The 19,013-nt window shown below is 38.1% G+C and overlaps 1 protein-coding gene across 3 annotated transcripts in view; it reads right to left on the bottom strand.

The window, feature by feature from the left end:
• Window positions 1–18,774, bottom strand: part of CDK19 (cyclin dependent kinase 19) — a 214,425-nt gene extending 195,651 nt beyond the window's left edge. For 2 of the 3 annotated variants that reach the window (XM_072643048.1, XM_072643046.1), the window contains exon 1: window positions 18,182–18,774. In XM_072643048.1, coding sequence (XP_072499149.1) covers window positions 18,182–18,309 — 128 coding nt within the window. In that variant the 5' untranslated portion in view covers window positions 18,310–18,774. The remainder of the gene's footprint in view (window positions 1–18,181) is intronic. The other variant, XM_072643049.1, reaches the window with a different exon arrangement.
• Between the last annotated feature and the right edge of the window lie 239 nt (window positions 18,775–19,013).

A 19,013-nucleotide genomic window follows, 5' to 3' on the forward strand; every position in this document is an offset into this window, starting at 1 on the left:
AACTTTTATAATCTGGTTTCTAACACCATCACTATTCTCTCCAAAGCTCCCAATGATCTCTTAATTCCAAATCTAATGGTCTTTTCTTAGTTCATAGCCTCCTTCTTGACCTCCTTGCCACATCTCATACTACTGTCCATTTTCTATTTATTAAGATTCTATCCTAGGCCATTTTCTCTCCCGCCACACTCTCCCTAAGGATAATCTCATCAGTTTCATTGGGTTTTAACTATCATCTCTACATAGTTGACTCACAGGTAGATATATCTAGCCCCAGCATCACATTTCAAACTAGATATTCCAAAGACTCATGATATCCAAAACTGAATTCGTCATCTTTTCCCCAAAACCCTTCCCTCTTCCAAACTTCCTAATTTCTGTTCAAAACAATAATGGAGAGCTTGGGTGCCTGTGCTTGGACCCCAATTCAAAAATCACATTTCTCACTAGCCTCAAACTTCCTGGCAGTTTCTCAGCCCAAGGACAGCCTGCCCTAGCAAAACTTTTCTCTCTCTTACTGATATAGTAGTCAGCTGCACCTATAGAATTCATTAGTTTGAATTAGCTGTGTACTGGCTGTTCATAACTAAAATGTCATAACAACATTTACTACTCACTGACCTATCACATGTATCCATATGTGTACTCCCTTATGTTTATCTTGTCTAACAAGACATCGATGGTAACAACCTGGGTATTTCTCAGGCAGCCCTGTGACCATTAGTTGACTTGGCAACCTTTCAGACCTAAACCATACCTGCAAAACCAACCCCCCTCAGGCTATTTCCTGATGAAATCTGGATATAACATCTGTAGTTACTAAAAGTGCATGTTCCTATAAGAACTGACCCTTCCTTAACCACTCCCTAATCCCACCCTGAATCACCTAGTTAGCATATTTGGCATACTTTTACTAAAGAAGATCCTAAATAAACTTTACCTGTACCCTTTTCAAATTGCAGGTTCTCTAAGAACTATTGCCCATTGAAATGCGTAACAAAAAATCTTTATCACATTGAGAATGCTAGAGTCTGCAAATTCATTTCAGAGGACCTTCCCTGTACTCTGAGTCTTTTGAGGGGCGTGTCTCAGAATTTGCCCCCTTTTTCCAAACCTCATCAACAACACCCCTCTAATCTCCCAGGTCCAAAACCTCTAAGTTACCTTATTTCCCTCATCACACATAATGAAGTTGCCAAATCTAAATATTTCTATCACCACAGCATCTCTCATCTGACTCTTCCCCACTGCCATACCATCTTCCTTAAGGTCTTCAGCACCTCTCTCACTCCAACAGCCTCCCAATTGGTCTCCCATTCTCATTCTCTCACCATTCCAGTCTATTCTACATACAGCAGCCAAAGTAATTTTCATTAAGCACAAATCTGACCATGTGACTTCCCTTGTGACTTCCCTAAGTTAACTTTAGTAGTTTCCTATTACTTCCAAGATTGAATAAAAATTCTTCTGTTTACCTTTTAATCAGACCGCAACCTATCTTCCCAGCCTTGTTGGATATTACTGCCCTTCCCACACTCTATGAAGGCAAGTCAAACTAGCCTTCCCTATTCTTCACACAGGGCACTAGAACCCCACTTTTGCACTTTCTATCTCACAAGACTGGAATACACTCCTTCCTTACCTCCATTTTATAGAGCTCCTTATTTCCTTTTAAGATGCAGCTCAAAATATCAAGATAGTGATCTTCTAAATCAAGCTTTTTCTTGATTGCCCCTACTGCTACCTTCTATTTAGCTACTTCGAATAATCTTTCATTCACATTATATTTATGCTGTATATATTTATAAATTTACTTGTCTCTCCCATTAAAATGTAGGCTCCCTGTGTGTAGGAATTGTTCATTCTTTGTACTTTACCCCCAGAACCCAGCACAAGGCTTTTCACATAGCATGTGGTTTAATGGACCACTACTACAGAGCCATAAACAAGATATATATTTTTTAACTTTGCCATTAACGAAAATTTCTTTGCACAATTTCCAAAGGCAATTTTTTATTTCAATTTTACATCTATCAATCCAGTACCTAAGCCTTATTCTTTTCCTATGATCATGTCATAGAGTTCACCCGTTTACTCTGAAAGCTAGTCCAGAAAACACAGGCATAAGTAGGCATTTCATACAGAACAAAAAGAGGAGCAGAAGAATGGAGCAAATGTAGAGACAGAACAGAGCATCGCAAAGAGTCTGACCACAGACACAGTAGCAGTGACACGGTGGCACCTGCAAAATGTCAGACAAAGGAACACAAGATGAGGTGTGAAAGCTATGATGGCCTTGCAGAGAAAGCACACACCACACACCACCAAGTTGGCTCCCATGAGCCTGGCCCAATTTGCCCCATCCTAATTGAAGATTGCTCTGACAGAAAAAATTTTCTAGAAGGTTTAACTGGACAGAGTTTAAATATAGATGACTAGTAGACTACAGTCAGCTAAACTGAAAAAGGCTCATCACCAGAAGGATGGTCACTAGGTGGAGTTTTCACATGTTTGTTGGGTTTTGCCACACCAATTCATGAGAATCACCAACTAAACCATAAAATTGTGACCTGAGTTAGATCCTCCACACAACTTCCGAAGTACATATGTATTCCCAAAATTCACATAACCATGTCAGTCCCCACTCAAACTCCAGGAGCTCCCTATACCTGGCTAGGCAGCAAAGTGAACAGAACACTAGGCTTTGAATTAGTTCCAATTCTCTCTATTGTATCATCCTGGCCAAAACAGGATCTCAGCCTCAGTTTCCTTACAAGTAAACAAAGGTATTAGACTCAGTGGCCTTTGAGATTCCTTTCAAGTCTAAATTAATGATTTAATGACCTCTTGGGTCAAATACAAATTCCTCTGTTCAGCATTTTAAAATATGGGTCAAACCACTCTCCCTTACATAATCTCTTGACCCTCTTGGTTCCTCACACATGACATTTCCTTTCCTATCCCCATGGCTCTGCATAGGATACCAAAGGGCCTAGAATGTATTCACACACCCCTAAAGCTGATACCATCTTCTACATGAAGCCTTTCTGGATTCCATCTTTAAAAGCCTCCCCACAACAACAACAAAAATCCTCTTACATTTATTTTGCATCTTATACACATATAAGCACATCTTTTCTTCTCTGATGGAATGTAATCTTCTTGAAGGCAGGAATTGCCACATTTTTGTCTTTATCTCTAACATGCTGTAAATAATAAATACCTTATCTAAAATTGATACAGTAATGAAAACAAACTATAACTCCACTGATTAACCTGCAGGTTATCTAGTCTTGATTTTTGTTTAAGAATAAAAACTGCTAAGAAATTGTCTTCTGAATTAAAATCTTAGCTTTTAAAAGTTATACACTGTCCTTCGGGGATCATGGTTTCTTAATGTGGGTCAGTGGGTCCAAGGAGAGATTTCCAGGGATCCATGCATGAACTTGGATGGAAAGAAAAATTACACTTTTATCTTCATTAACCACTAAATGAAATGTAACATTTCACTCAATTATGAACATGTTAACAAACATTATTCCAAGGAGCCTATAGGTTTCACCAAAACACCGAAGAGATCAATGATGCCAAAAAAGATTGAGAACCCCTGTATATAGCTCATTTGTATATATTTCTCAGTTGTGTACCCCATTAAATTGGCAGCTTTTTTGAGGCAAAAGGCAAATTCCTCTGGTATCCATGGTACCTGGTACATAACAGGCAATTAATAAATGTTTACTGATTGACAGAACTGTTTCCCACATAACTCCTCTATGTGCATAGTTTTGTCTCCCATAAATTTCAGGTTTATCTTGAAGTGGGGTGTGTGTGCGTGTGCGTGTGTGTGTGTGTGTGTGTCTCCCCACACACGCACACACACACTGGAAATTTATCAACGACTTTACCTTTCTAAGTAAATACTTAACAGATAAAAAGAATTACTGGCCTATGTGTGGAAAAATATATTACTTGTTATTTACATGAATATTTTTAAGAGGAGTAAGATATATATGTGAATATTCAATGAAAAATTCAACACACTTACAAACAAACATAAGGTTTCTTTAAAAGCAACTGGGAGTTTTCCTGACAAACTTGACTCTACTTCATCACAACCTAGTTAAGTGTTCTTAAAATTTAGAGTGACAGCCATTACCCAATATAAATGGTCAAAGGAGATCAATAAGGAAACTTTCTAAGAAAATTCAAGCTATCTACAGATGTGAAAAATGCTTCAAATCATTACTAATTATGTAGAGAAACACAAAGCAGAAGAACTCTATCTACCCATCAGATTGGTAAAGAGAACAAAAATAGTTGGGGAGATTTCTGAAAAATATGCACATTAGCGGAACCACAAATTGGTGCAGTCATTCTATAAAGCAATTTGGGGGAAAATAATTTGTTTTTAAGTTAACCAGCAAGGAGAGGATTCTGGGATGATGGCAGAGTATGTCAGAAAACCTTCAGTTCTCCAAATTTCCTCCACGCAAAAAGACAGAACATCACCTCTCAGCAACACAAATAAACATGGGGTAATACAGTTGTTGTAAGGTAATTTGAGAATTAAAAAATTCCCAATGGTCTCTTATGGCAAAATGCCTTCCACATCCAGAGAAAGAACTATGGAACATGATCACAGAATGAAGTAGATCATTTTCTTTTGTATTATGTTTTGATTTGTTTTATGATTTCTCCTATTCATTTTAATTCTTCTATGTAACATGACTAAGGTGAAAATGTATTTAATGGGAATGTGTGTAGAACCTATAAAATTGTATGCCTTCTCAGAGAGGGAGTGGGGAGGTAGGGGGGGGAGGAAGGAGAGGGAGGGGGAAAAAATCTAAGATATATGAAAGTGAATGTAGAACACTGAAAACAAATAAAATAATAATAATTTTTAAAAGGCAGGGAAAAAAAAAAGATAATTTAAGATCCCAGGAAAGACCTAACCTCTAAGGGCTGAGGTTTGGCCTGAATGAAATACAAACACCTCCAGGCCAATTCTGCACAATCATCAAACAAAAAGCCCTACAGCCAGCTGGGCTGAGAGACAACCTCAGCCTTAGAAATTTTCATATTGCATACAGTGTGGGGGTCTGAAGGCTGAGTATTAAAAGTTTGAAGGTCCTTTCACTGGTCCATGCCAAGCGCAGCTGTGCTGTTCAGACACCTCCCAAGCTCTGGCTTCAGGGAGAAGGAGTTAGAAAGAACACAGTTGGTGAGTGCAGTAAGTGAGGGGTGCGGACTCTCTGTACTGGCTGTGGGCACTTGCAGGAGAGTCTCTGGTTTCAGTTCCAGAACAGAGAGGACGGCTGTAGTTTGCAGCCACCTAAGGAACTCCAAGGAGGAGCAAGATCATTTGCAGAACACTGGCTGGGGGCCCTAACTGTGGGTTAGGAGTGGAAGGCTGGGCCCCAAGACAGAACTCAGAAAATAACAGAAAGAAGGACCTAAAGCTTGGGGCATCATTACCTAAAACTTGTTACACTAAAAGTTGCTAAAAAATAAAATAAACCAAACCATAAGTAAATAAAAATGAGTAAGCAAAGGAGAAAGAACCCAAGCATAGATAGTTACTATGTGGATAGAGAAGATCTGGATTCATATTCAGAGGAAGATAATGGAGCTAAAAAAGTCATTCTTTTTTCAACAAGAAATGCCAAATGGACCCAAGCACAAAAACAGTTCCTGGAAGAACCTAAAAAGGACTTTAAAAAGCAAATAAGAGATCAAGGCAAAATTGGAGAAAAAAGAAAATTATGAAAAGAAAGTCAACCAACTGAAAATGGAGAATCAAAAACTGAAGGAAGAAAATAATCCCTTGAAAACTGGAATTAGGCAAGCGGAAACTGATGACGTTCAAAGATGTCAAATGACGTTCAAAGAAATAATAAAACAAAATCAGAAGAAAAGAAAAAATAGAAGAGAATCTGAAACATCTCATCGGAAAAACAAGTGATCTGGAGAAAAAATGGAGGAAAAATAAGAATAGTCAGACTACCTGAAAATTATTTTTTAAAAAAAGGCAATCTTGATACATACAAGAATTACCAAGGAAAACTGCCCTGAAGTTCTAGAACAAAAAGAAAAAGCAGAAACTGAAAAAAATCCACCTATCACCACCTAAAAGGGATCCCAGGATGAAAGTTTACAGGAATATCATAGATACCAGCTTTCAAAACTCCCAGGGTTAAGGAGAAAATATTGGAAGCAACAAGAAAAAAAATTTAAGTATCATGGAGCTACAATAAAGATTACACAAAACCTTTGAAGGTCTTGAAGGTCTACTTTGAAGGACCATAGGTAGTGGAATACTATATTTTGCAGACCAAAAGAGCTGGGGTTGTAACCCAAGGGTAACTTACCAAGAAAGGTTAAGTATAATCTTAAATGGAAAAAATGGATATTTAATGAATTGAAAGACTTTTCAGATTTTTGTGACAAAAACTCCAGAACTTAAGGGAAAAATCAACATATAACATCCAGGAGAAGTATAAGGTAAACATTAAAGACCAATTATAAGGGACTCAATAAAACATGGAAAGACTTAGATTTATGAAGAAAGATGCTATCCTACCTTCAGAGAAATAAATGAGATGCAAATAAGCTTAGTACCATTTTACATGCATGAGTGTATATGTGTATGTTTACATATATACATCTACGTATATGTGTGTATATATATATCCAAACTTAATGCAGCCTGTAGCTTTCTTGCAGGGAGGGAGAAATAAAATAAAAGTGCACAGCAGAGAACAAAAGAAAACCAACAAGGAAACCAAAAAGCTGGGCAGCTTGAAAAAAAATGTGTAGTATTTGTTATATAGGTTTTCTCGAAATGGAAATTTATTATTTTGTACTGAATCCTCTCTTATGTTCTGCTGTGTGTGCAGCAGTTTTTTTTTTTCTCATTTTCAATTTAGGTTTAAAAAAAAAATAACAAGGAATTATGCCCCAAAATTTACTAAATTGTGTATATTCTTTGATTCACCTACAGCATTACCAGGCGACACCCCAAAGAGATCAAAGAATGAGGAAAGGACATACATGAACAAAAATATTTATAGCAACCTTTATCAAAGTAACCAAAAACAGGAAACTAAGGGATTTATCAGATATTAAGGAATGGCTAAACAAGTTATATATCATATATGAATATAATAGAATATTATTATGCTGTAAGAAATGAAGAAATTTACAGTTTCAAAAAAACTACGAAGACTTCTATGAACTGATAACATAGTAAAATGAGAATAATTTGTACAATGACAACATTAACAGAGGAAAAAACTTTTTGAAAGACTTTAGAACTCTCATTAATGCAATAATAGAACAGAGGACTGAAGTTTCAACACATTACCCACCATCACCTGGTAGAGAGGTGTGAGGCAGACTTAATGCAGACTTAAACACACATTTCTAGCCATGTCATTTGTTTTTCTGGACTATGTATATTTGTTATATCTTTTTCCTTTTTTTAATTGTGCAATTGAGGGGGTAGTAGAAGGGAGAGATAATACTTATAAAAATAAGTTTCAGTGACAGATAAATCTTATTTACATAGTGTTTTAAGGTTTACAAAGTGCTTTTAAGAAAAGAAAAAAAGAAAATGCAAGTATTATCCTTATTTTACACATGAGGAAAAGGAAGATTTAGAGAGGTTAAATGACTTGCCCAACATCCTAATTTCCTTCCCATTATTCCTCTGTGTCATCTTTTAAAGGAGATGAAACCCTTCAATCCTCTATGTTCCAGTGATCTTCTAGAATGGTTCAAGATTTAAGAGTAACCCTCCCACTACTTTTCCCCAGGTAATAGCAAAGGATAAAGTCAGTGGAAGAGATAATGACCTCAATTAGGCAGAGGTAAGAAGTCAGATTCTCTGGACCACATTCATTTCAATGACACTTTACTGAAGCTTGGTATGTTTCAAGTGCAGTACTTTGCCAATTTTGATCCTCTAAACAACCCTGAGAAACGTACGAAGTTAAAAGCAGAGGTCCACTGGTACTAGAAGCCAAATCTTCTGACTGCTGTTCCAGTAGTCCTTCCCTAGTATGCATGTCTTATTCCCCTATTTGTAAGTTTCATACCAGAGACTATGAAAAATCCAAAGTCTCACTAGCCTCTAGCACACACATTTCCATTTTTCTGTCATAGCACTAGAACCGTAGGAGGCTTAAAACATAAGAGAAAAAGCTAACCACAGCTTTCCAAGAATTTGCTACAAGAACTGCACAAAAGTTAACTCAAGTTAATACTATGGAATTCCTCTTTACGTAGGACAATGTTGCTTGTATCTTTCTGGAGGAAATAAAAAGCAAAACTTCAAAAACTTTTGTCAGCCAAGAATAAACATAAATTTTATTCTTTTCAGATTAGTCACTCTTCAAATGCAATTATTAAAAGCATACGATACTGTTGTCCTTCCTGTATGCTGACGATTCTATAAACTCAGTACTAAAGTATGAGCTTTTCCACCCCTGAATTTGGTGAAAGATTAATACAGATCCAATCACAATCACATCCAGCTCCCCTTCTAAATATCTGCATTATTGTTGGTCAAGATCAGAGTTACAGTCTGTGGTAACAGAACAAAGCAAAATTAGCTAGCTGAAATGGAGATTAAGTCCATTACCTGATTAGTACCATGTACTAGCCAAATGAGATAACTAGCCACAAAGCTTCATTTTAATAACAAAATGAAACAAAGGAAAAAAATACCTATCAATTTGGTGTATTTCTCCTTAAAGAAGCTCCATTTATTAGAAACAATTATACTTTACAAGAAGAACTATTATTTAATGACTACAGAGGTTTTAAATTCTCTCTTTGATCTGTCTAAATTACTTTCTGGACAAAAACTTGAATCCTCAATAAAAAAAAATGCTGTACACTTGTATCCTGAATTACATCCTGCTTTTTCTCTTAAGACAGTCTTTTATCCTGTACAATTCATACCGCATAAATAAACATACTTTGAAAACATTCCCCTCAGGAATTAGGAGTATCAGCTATTTATTAAGGACCAAAAGCCTTAAATGCCAAGTCCACTATTTTTTTAAAAAAACATTCTAGAGCTAAGAATTGGCCTTAAAAGATAACAAAAGTAATAAATACATTAACAATACAAAATATTAGTTCAAGAAAACAATTTTCCATTCACTTCAGAACTTTGAGTTCTAACACCCAAAAATAATATTTTCCTAAAATGCAATATCTCTATGCCAATATAATACAGCTATACCATCACAATTACATTAATATGGTACCTTAATGGATAGAATGCTGAGCCTGGAATCATAAGACTTGAGTTTAAAACTTGATTCTGACCTTAAAAACCCTGGGCAAGTCACTCAACTTCTGCCTGTTTCCTCCCCTGTAATAACAGACTATATCTTCAAGAGTTGTGAGGATCAAATGAGATATTTGTAAAGTACTCTTTAACTTTAAAGTACTATATTTGCTATTGTTACTAATAATATTTCAAAATAAAATAACTGTAAACAGGCCAACTCCAAAGGTTAGCTGAAAAAGAAAAATAGTTACCTATCAGGTATGCCTCTGATGTGTGCAAGTCAACAGTCTGCCAACAGATCTTTGTTATTTGAGAAACAGGTTGTGTTGAGCTGTGCTGAAATAAACTACCTAGCAACTTTGGGTACATAAGATAAATAAAAAATATCAAGAATACAGAATCACCAACACAGATATATTTTATGTTGAAAAATAATGTACTATATTTTCCCTCCAATTTCAACACTGTAAAAGCACATCTTTCAAATTATGACTTGCATTATATCATCTTTAGTACCAATCGCAACAGACTTCAAGTCATTTTAACCAGTGAAAGATTTTTTAAATTATAAAAGACCTGGCACTTATGTTCCCAATTACTGTCTCCCTAATTTCTACTTATTTAATCTAGAATTTGATAAGATTTATAAATCAATTAGTTATTTACAAAAGGATAGCCTAATTCTACTGAAAAATTATATCAAACCTCCTTTTGCTACTTTATAGCCTTTTAAAAGTTTTCTACTGGTTACAAATGCAGTTACAAATTTAATTTTTGCAAATAAACTGATACAAATGTATGAATATCACTAATAGTGAACTGTACTGACCAACTAGACTCAGTATACTGGAATGAGAAATTTCCCTGTCGAAAACAAATCTATGTATGTTGGTGAAGAGGACAGTTACTTTTCCTTGGCCCACAGAAATGCTACAGTCTAATTTCAAGATATTTTTATAGTAGAAATGAAAAAACCAGAAAAGTTCAATTCAGTATAATTAAATATTATGTCATTCAATATAATTAAAAACACTATTAATACTTAATTTTAAACACATGAACAAAAATACATGACATAATATGAACCACAGTTGATTAAATAAATATATGAAAAATACAAGTTTTCTAGGATTATCTCTGAAATGGCAAATAACAACACATGTGAAGGATTGCTGCATTCCAGTATTCCTAAGAGATGATTAAGAAATTCGTTTAAAATCTGCCAGTTTTCCTTGTTAATTTATATTAAAGGTAATTCATGAACCACTCTGACCTGTATAAAGTTCAACTATCAAAAATTAGAAACATAGTTCTTGAGAAACACACACATGCTTGGAGAATTTGGCTGAAAGACATGCTAGAGAATGAAAAAAAAATTATCAAAATCCAACAAACAATGACTGAGATCTGCTTGTTGGCTAAGCAAAATAAGTTTCTCCGTAATCTGAATATGTTTCTAAATGTTCCTGACTCAAATTATTATCAATATCTTAGAAAAACAGATCTGCCTGACAGGTTTTCTACCATGTGCTATAGATACAAAGATAAGAGCAAGCAGAATTTCATAGGAAAGACAACATGTTCATATATAACACATATAGAAAAAAATTCAAGGTAATTTTGGGAAAGGAAGCACAAGTAAATTGTGGGGGAGCTTTCACTTAAAAGGGAGAATTTGGGAAAAGGATAAATGTTGGTGGGGATATAGGAAAACTGGAACACTAATGCACAGCTAGTGGAGTTGTGAATTGATTCAACCTTTTTAGAGAACAATTTGGAACCATGTCCAAAGGGCTGTAAAACTACATAACCTTTGATCAGGGGCGGGGATCCTGCAGCCTTGAAGCCACATGGCCTTCAAGGTCCTTGGGTGCAGCCTTTTGACTGAACCCAAGTTTTATAGAACAAATCCTTTTATTAAGGGGATTGTGAAGTTTGGAATAGGTAAAAGGGTGGCAATTGAGGACTGAGAGGGCCACATGTGGCCTTCAGGCCACAAGTTCCCCACCCCTGCCATTCATACAGCAATACCACTGCTAGGTCTAAAATGGAAAAGAACCTATTTATACAAAAATATATTTATAACAGTTCTTTTTGTGCAGTCTAAGAAATGGAAATCAAGGGGATACCCATCAATTGAGGAATGGCCGAACAAGTTACGGAATATGATTATAAGGGAATATTATTGTGCTAAAAAAAAATGACAAGCAGGATGATTTCAAAATACCTAATAAGACTTACATGAACTGATACAAAGTGAACATAATCAGAACACTATATAAAGCAACAGCAATTCTGTCCAATGAAGTACTTAAATGACAATACAAAACAATACAACGATTCAAGACAATCCCAAAGAACTCATGATGAAAAATGCTATCCACCTCCAGAAAAAGAACTGATGTCTGAAGCACACTGCTTTTCACTTTCTTTTTTTTTTCGCGTCTTCTTGCACAAAATGATTAATATGGAAATATTCTACATAACTGCACACATATAACCTTTATCAGATTGCTTACCATCTCAGGGAGGAGGGAGAGGAAGCACAGAATCTGTAACTCAAAAATTATAAAAAAAGTTTTAAATTGTTTTTACATGTAATAGTGAGAAACAATAAAACGTTGTTTAAAAAAATAAATTTTAAAAAGGTAGAATTTGAGCTGAATCCTGAGAGAAGTAAAGGATTCTAAGAGGTTGAGGTGAGGTAGCATCCTGCTCAAGGAATAAGAAGGCCAATTTCACTGGACCACAGAGTGTAGGAAGCAAAGTAATACGAAGCTGGACAGAGAGGTTGAGACCAGAGTGTAAAAAGCTTGAAGTGCCAGCATACTTGATCCTGGAGTCAACGAGGAGCCAACGAATACTGAGTAGGAAAGTGACATGGTTCGACCTTCACAGGGAAAATTCATTTGGCAGATGTATAAAAAGATGGACTGAAACAGGGAAAAGACAACACAGGGGCCCAATTAGGAGTCTGCCTAATTTATAAAGTTCCATCATTTATTGATAGTATCTCAAAATTCTGAAGGTCTTAAAGTGATATGCAAAATTTTTAAATGTATTTCTAACTATACTACCACCAGAATTGGAAACCTATAAAAAGTAGTCTATGACATGCTCTAATACAAACTTAAATACTTTTAGTACAAGATTTCAAGAGAATAACATTTTTTTAAGGTAATTACCACCTGACAACTCTAGCACAAAGTCTAACAACTCTCTACCTCTATTCCAATTTTAAAGTCCTCAATATGTGTGTGTATGGATGTATGTAAACATATATGTAGTATATATCAGTTACTTTAAAGCAGCCCAAAGGTTAAGTCAACATGATATCATGTTTGCAAAGTTGAATAGTATTAGTAAAAGTATTAACTCAAAACTAAACCACAGAATGACTTCTAATAATTTACTGACAAAAAAATGAAGTAATCTGGCAAATTTTCCTTTACCTGATAAAAAGTATAAGTTTTCTATCCTAAAGGAGTTTTTTTAAAGTTTCATAAAGCAATCCCAAATGATTGTGCATGTATATGAAGTTTACTTTAATTCTGATATATAGATTAAGAATATATGGAATTTGTGTGGTATATTTTATTACCTTTTTTCTCTTGAAAATGTAGTCTTTTAAAGTTTAAATGCCTTTTTCCATTTATGCTTAAAGAAATAATATACCCAAAAAGCACCTGCAAAATATTTATCGGCTAACTTCATAAAAGAAATTCATTTAGGAATTTGCTGGGGACCTCTGTCCTAAAGTCTAAGTACTGAGTAATGAATATAATATGAATATAATTCATTAATGTAAAAGACAAATGACACAACCCTTCTAATGTTTTATGGACTATGATAACAGAATGAGTAATATTTTAAGCGATTTTTTTTCTGGTTACAATATTGTAATACATAGCTCTTTTTGTTAATACTATATTTACACAATGTTTCTGTATTACTACTAAAAAGCATTGGTAGATTGCCTCAAAGAAGCATTACTAGGAATTTTCACCATTAGGTAAGAAGAAAAAATGACTAAATTGTTAATACCTAGATTCTTGCTCAATAAATTAGTGAAGAAGAAATGGTACTCAACTTGCAGGGCTTGTTCATTTACAGCCATTAACTGAAGCCTTTTTGTTCTTCCAATGTTCTACTGAATGTGCGTGCTTAAATGTTAAAAATGGATCCAAATTCCACCTAAAGTCTTTGCTGATTCTAGCAAAAATAATTAATGATTCTTTTAATTAGAGGCAAAATTATTGTATTATTCAAATGCCCCTTCTCATTAAATAAAATTTCACTTTCACTCAAGAAAATGCATTTTATTTGAGAAAATCTTATTAATATATGTGATTTTATTAAAAAATAAAAATAAGCACGTAAGTTGACTACATTAAAAGCAGTTTCTATTTATTCAGCTACTTCCTGGATAAACAGGATCATTTACTTGCTTTTCTAAAAGTAATTCTATTTCTAAGTGGGTTGGAATAGAGGCAATCCTTACAATTTTTTAACTTAGAGCAAAATAGATATCGACCTTCTTTACAACATATACCCTTAGGAAGTTGCCGACAGCCAAGAGAAGATAGGTGACCTGCCCCATCAGGAGGTGTCTGAGATGCAACTTGGTCTTCCTGGCTCCAAGAACAGCTTTCTGGCTACTACAAAACAATGATGCTTAAACAAATCAAAATGAAGATACAGATATCAAAGACTTTAAGGTAAAAAACTTAAATACATAAGAGGGAAAGATAACCCAATTTGTTTTATACATCATAAAAAAAGAACAGTTATAATCAGATCATATGTTCTTTGGTTTAATCAGCTTGTACAGCCAATAATGAAACAAGAAGAGCAGATTCCTCTAGAGACAGTGTATAAATTAATTTACAATATGGTGACTAAAATAAATAATGACAAAGGAAATAACAAAGGGCCTGAAAAATAACTGCCTATTTTCAAAATATCAGTAACAATAATGGAAATTCATGAGGCTTTTTACCTACCTTATCTCATATGCGCCTTGCAACAACCCTCTGATATAAACACAACAGGTAGGAAAAGACAGGCTCAGAGCAACTTGCCTATAGTCACATAACTAATGTCACAGGTGAAATTTGAACCCAAGTTTTCCTGACCCTGGTCACTAAAATATGCACCCTCTATCACTAATCTGATTCATTTGTACAACACTGTATTTTTTCTTAGAGAGGAAGAAAAATTTTTTCTGAAATTCTTGTGGGGTGAGGTTGCACTGAATTTAGACTTGACTTTGACAGTACAGGTCTAGTCTGAGGGGGGAAAAAATTAAGCAAAAGTTCAAACTCCAAGTATGATGGCACACTGCCCACTTTTACTATTTATTCCTCTTTCCTTTTCTCAGGACCACGTATGTAGTGGAAAGAATGCTGGACTTGGAGTCAGAAGAAACCCGAGTTCAAATTCCACTTAAAGGATTATCAGCTGAGTCAAATAGGGATACTACCTCATAAGCTTATGATTAAAACTTTCTAAACCTTAAATAACTACAATATTATTGTCTTTAGAATTCTTATGTATAAAGTTGACAAACTTCAGGAGAGCTGATATATCTTCAACTTATTTACAGATATTTTAAGAGTTCAGTTTTCCACATCTTTCCCCTCTTGAAAAGTACATAATTACAAACAACATTAAATGGGCTCAGGCATAAAGACATTCTTTAGCTCTCCCTAAGAATCTTGGGTTTTTACTAATACTACAAAAAAATGAGAGTAATTGTACATGGGTAGGTAGCATCTATATAAACTCTTCACCCAGTATAGAATATCCATGTACAGCAACCATTTTTACACAACTTTCCCCACCAATTTAAAATAAAAAAACAAGGCCTATCCATGCTGGCACAAAGTAACCCAAGGTGAAGCAGATTAAAGGTTATTTGTCAGGAGATGAAGACAGCTAGCTAGCATTTATGAGAACTTTACAATTTGCAAAGCTCTTTGCATGTCATTTCATTTAATCCTAACAATAACCCTGTGATGTAGTTGCTATTATTATATATACATTTCAAAAGAGGAAACTGAGGCTGACTGAGATTAAGTGCCTGGCCCAGGGTCATACAACCAGCAGATGACAGAGGTTGAATTTCACCTCAGCTCTTTCCCTGAATGTAAATACTAAATAGTAACTGTTTCTCTTTTACCCAGAAACCCTGAGGGTCTTCCCCTCTCAGTTTTATTTTGTTTTTGTTTTATTTATTGAAGGGGCCATGCCTGGAGTAACTAATCAAAGAGGCCTATTCAATGAATGGATATATCTCACTCAAAGTAAGAATCTGATAAGACCTTTGCCACAAGTGGCCAGGGTCCCACATTGCATTCTGGGCCATCTCCAGAGGTCCTGATGAATATCTGACCACTGCACCCAGATGGCTCAGGATGAGAAAGTGAGGTTAGTATCCTTGCACAGCCCTCCCTCATTCAAATCAAAGTCAACTGCAAGTCTTGTCAACATCTTGATGTCAAGGTCTTCTTTGAGAATGAAGGACAAATACAATCAGCCACCATGCTGCTCCCCCTACCTCAGTAATTTAAATCTAAAAGACACTCTCTGAGGATGTTTCACAATCCCAGTCAAATCCAAAAGCATTTATTAAGCTCCCATAATTTGTTAGGCACTGTGTTAAGCACTGGGGATACCAAGAAAAGTAAAAAAAGAGGTAGCTGCCCTCAATAAACTAATCTAGAAATGAAACAGTCTAATCAGAGAGGTAACATGCAAACAACTATGTACAAAATGACTGGACATAGGGAAGGCTCCAGAATTTAGGAGATCCAGGAAAGGAAGGTAGGGTTTTAGTAAAGATTTAATCACAATCTAAAATTTAAGAACAGAGCATAATAGCAGAATCCAAGGGGGGAGGGGAAGAGATGAGAAAGGAGAAAGGAAGCTAGGAGGCACATTGGATAGAGTACTAGTCCTGGCATCAGAAAACTGGAGTTCAAATCCAAGCTGAGACACTTATTAGCTGTGTGACCATGGGTAAGTCACTTTACCTGTTTGCCTCAGTTTCCTCATCTGTAAAATAGGGATAACAGCACCTTCCTCCTAGGATTATTATGAAGTTAAAATGGGATAGTAATTATAAAGCACCTGCCACACAGCAAGCCCTATATATTAGTTATTATTCTTATAACAGCACGTATCTCACAAGGTTGTTGTGAGGATCAAATTAATATCACTGTAAAGTGCTCAGTACAGTTACCTGGCACATGTGTTTGTCCTTCATTGACAAGGAAGACCGTGCCATCAGAGAAATAATGATATGACTTGCACTTGGACTTTGTTTTGAGTGAGGGAGTGCTGTGCAGGTCACCAGCCTCACTTCTCCTCCAGAGCCATCTGAATCCAGTGACCAGATATTCATCAGGATGACTGGAGATGACCCAGGATGAGACAGTCGGAGTTAAGTGACTTGCCCAAGGTCACACAGCTAGTGAGTGTCAAGTGTCTGAGGTGAGATTTGAACTCAGGTCCTCTTGACTCCTGCACTGGTGCTCTATCCACTGCACCACCTAGCTGCCCCACCTGGCACATAAATGTGTAATATAAATGTTATTGCTATTATTATTATTATCACCATAGCACCTAGCTCATAAGGTTGTTGTGAAGCTCAAACCAGATAATTATAAAGTACTTAAGCACAGTGCCTGGCAAGTAGCAAGCACTACATAAGTGTTGGCTGCTATAATTATTACTATTAGAAAAACATCTATCTCCCAGGGTTGTTATGAGGATCAATGTAATGATAATTAAAAAGAGATCAGCCCAAGTAACCTGGCACATAGTAAGCTATATAAGTGTTAGCCATTATCATTATTATTATCATTAACATCACCTACCTCCCAAGGTTGTCGTGAGGATCTAATGAGATGATAATTGTAAAGGGATTAGCACAGTTACTGGGCACACGATAAGCCTTAGATGAATGTTAGTTGTCGCTATTACCATTACTAAAACAGCACCTAATACCCAGGGCTGTTGTGAGAATCAAATGAGACAACTGTAAAGAGCTTATCCCGGTTACCTGGCACACAGCAAACTATATAAATGCTGGCTGTTATTATCAACAATTGTTGTTATTATCGCTATTACAACAGCACCTGATTCCCAGGATCAAACAGGATAGTTGTAAAGAGCTTGGCACATAATAAGCACCATAGAACTAACCAGCTGTTATTATTCAGGAGAGTAGCTTGTTTTGTTTTTGGGGGGAGCTCTTCTCCTCTCATTTAGATGACCCCAAGCAGCAGCCTGGTAACTCCCAGAATCGAGGACCTTCCCGTAGAAGACAGAGATAAAAATCCACACCCCACCCCGGGACGGACGCCTCTGCCCGAGGCTCCCGCAGCCGGGTTTGAACTGCCCCCACCCCCACCCCCGGGAGAGGGAGCCTTCGCCGATTGGAGGTCGAGGGACGCCCGTCACAGCCGTGCCCGAGGCTGCAGCAGCAGCCGAGCCGCCCGCGCCGCGCTCTGCCCGCCCCTCGCCGTCTCCCCAGGAGACCGGAGCCTGCAGACTCCTCCCTCCAGCCAGGTCCGCACGGGCGCCTCTCCGCCGGCATCGCGCACCGGGAGCGGGGAGGGGGAGACGCTCGCTGGACGCGGCGGCGGCGACTCCCGCGCGCGGGGCAGGAGCGGGACCGGAGGACAGAGAGACCGAGCGCTGGGAGCCCCGAGCCGCCGGCCACCACCCAAGGCACCCCGGGTGCGATTCCACACCCCCCGCCCCGGGCCCGGGCCCGAGCTGGGGACCCCCGGGGCCGGAGGCTGCTCCGCGCGAACGCCTTCACCCCCCTCTTCGTCCCCGCAGCAACCCCTCGCATCCTCAGGCGGCTCTTACCCATCTTTCCGCCTCGCCTTGTAGACGTGACCGTAGGTGCCGCGTCCCACTTTGCAGCCCTCGTACTCAAACAGATCCTCCACCCGCTCCCGCTCCGCCGCCAGCTTCGCCTTAAAGTCATAATCCATTGTCTGCTTCCCCCATAGAGGCGCGGGGGACGCGGGGGCCGCCGCCGCTCACTCACTCACTCCGCCGCCGCCGCTTCCTCCCGCGGCCCGCCGCTCCACTTCTCCCCTCACAGACGCCTGGCTCCCGGGCGCGCGCACTGGCGCACCGCCCCCCCTTCGGTTTCCCCAATTCGAGCGTCCCTCGCCTTCAGCACGGAGTACCGCCGCAATCGCGGCGGCCTCCTCCTCCTCCTCCTCCTCCTCCTTCTCCTCCGCGGCGGCTCCCGCAGGCACCGTCAGTCCCGCCTCCCTCCTTCATTTCCGTGTTTTGGAACCTGGTGGGCCGCACCGCGGCTTCCTCGAGCTCATTAACGATCAGACCGCCCGCCCCCTGAGAGCCGCTAGGGTTTCTGGGGGCTGTAGTCCAGGAGGTAGTGGAAACTTTGCAACCTGTCCTTCGGAGAAATACAAATCCCAGAATGCCCCGGGCGGAGGCTGCCCCTCCTCCCCAACACCCCCACCTCCGCACCCGGTGACCGCGCCTGCTCCCTGCCGCCACTCCCACTTTGGTGAGAGGGTTAGTGTTTCTAAATGTGGTGACAACCCGAAAAAGTTGTAGTTTGCTTTCCCTAAGCTAGCAGGAACAAGAGGCAGCTAGGCCATCGTGTCGACACTAACGAATCGGTTCGCTAATGGGAAGGGTGAAGAGCGTTTTAGCTAAACCT

This window comes from Notamacropus eugenii, chromosome 2 (assembly GCF_028372415.1).
Source record: "Notamacropus eugenii isolate mMacEug1 chromosome 2, mMacEug1.pri_v2, whole genome shotgun sequence".
NCBI classification, from domain to species: Eukaryota; Metazoa; Chordata; class Mammalia; order Diprotodontia; family Macropodidae; genus Notamacropus; species Notamacropus eugenii.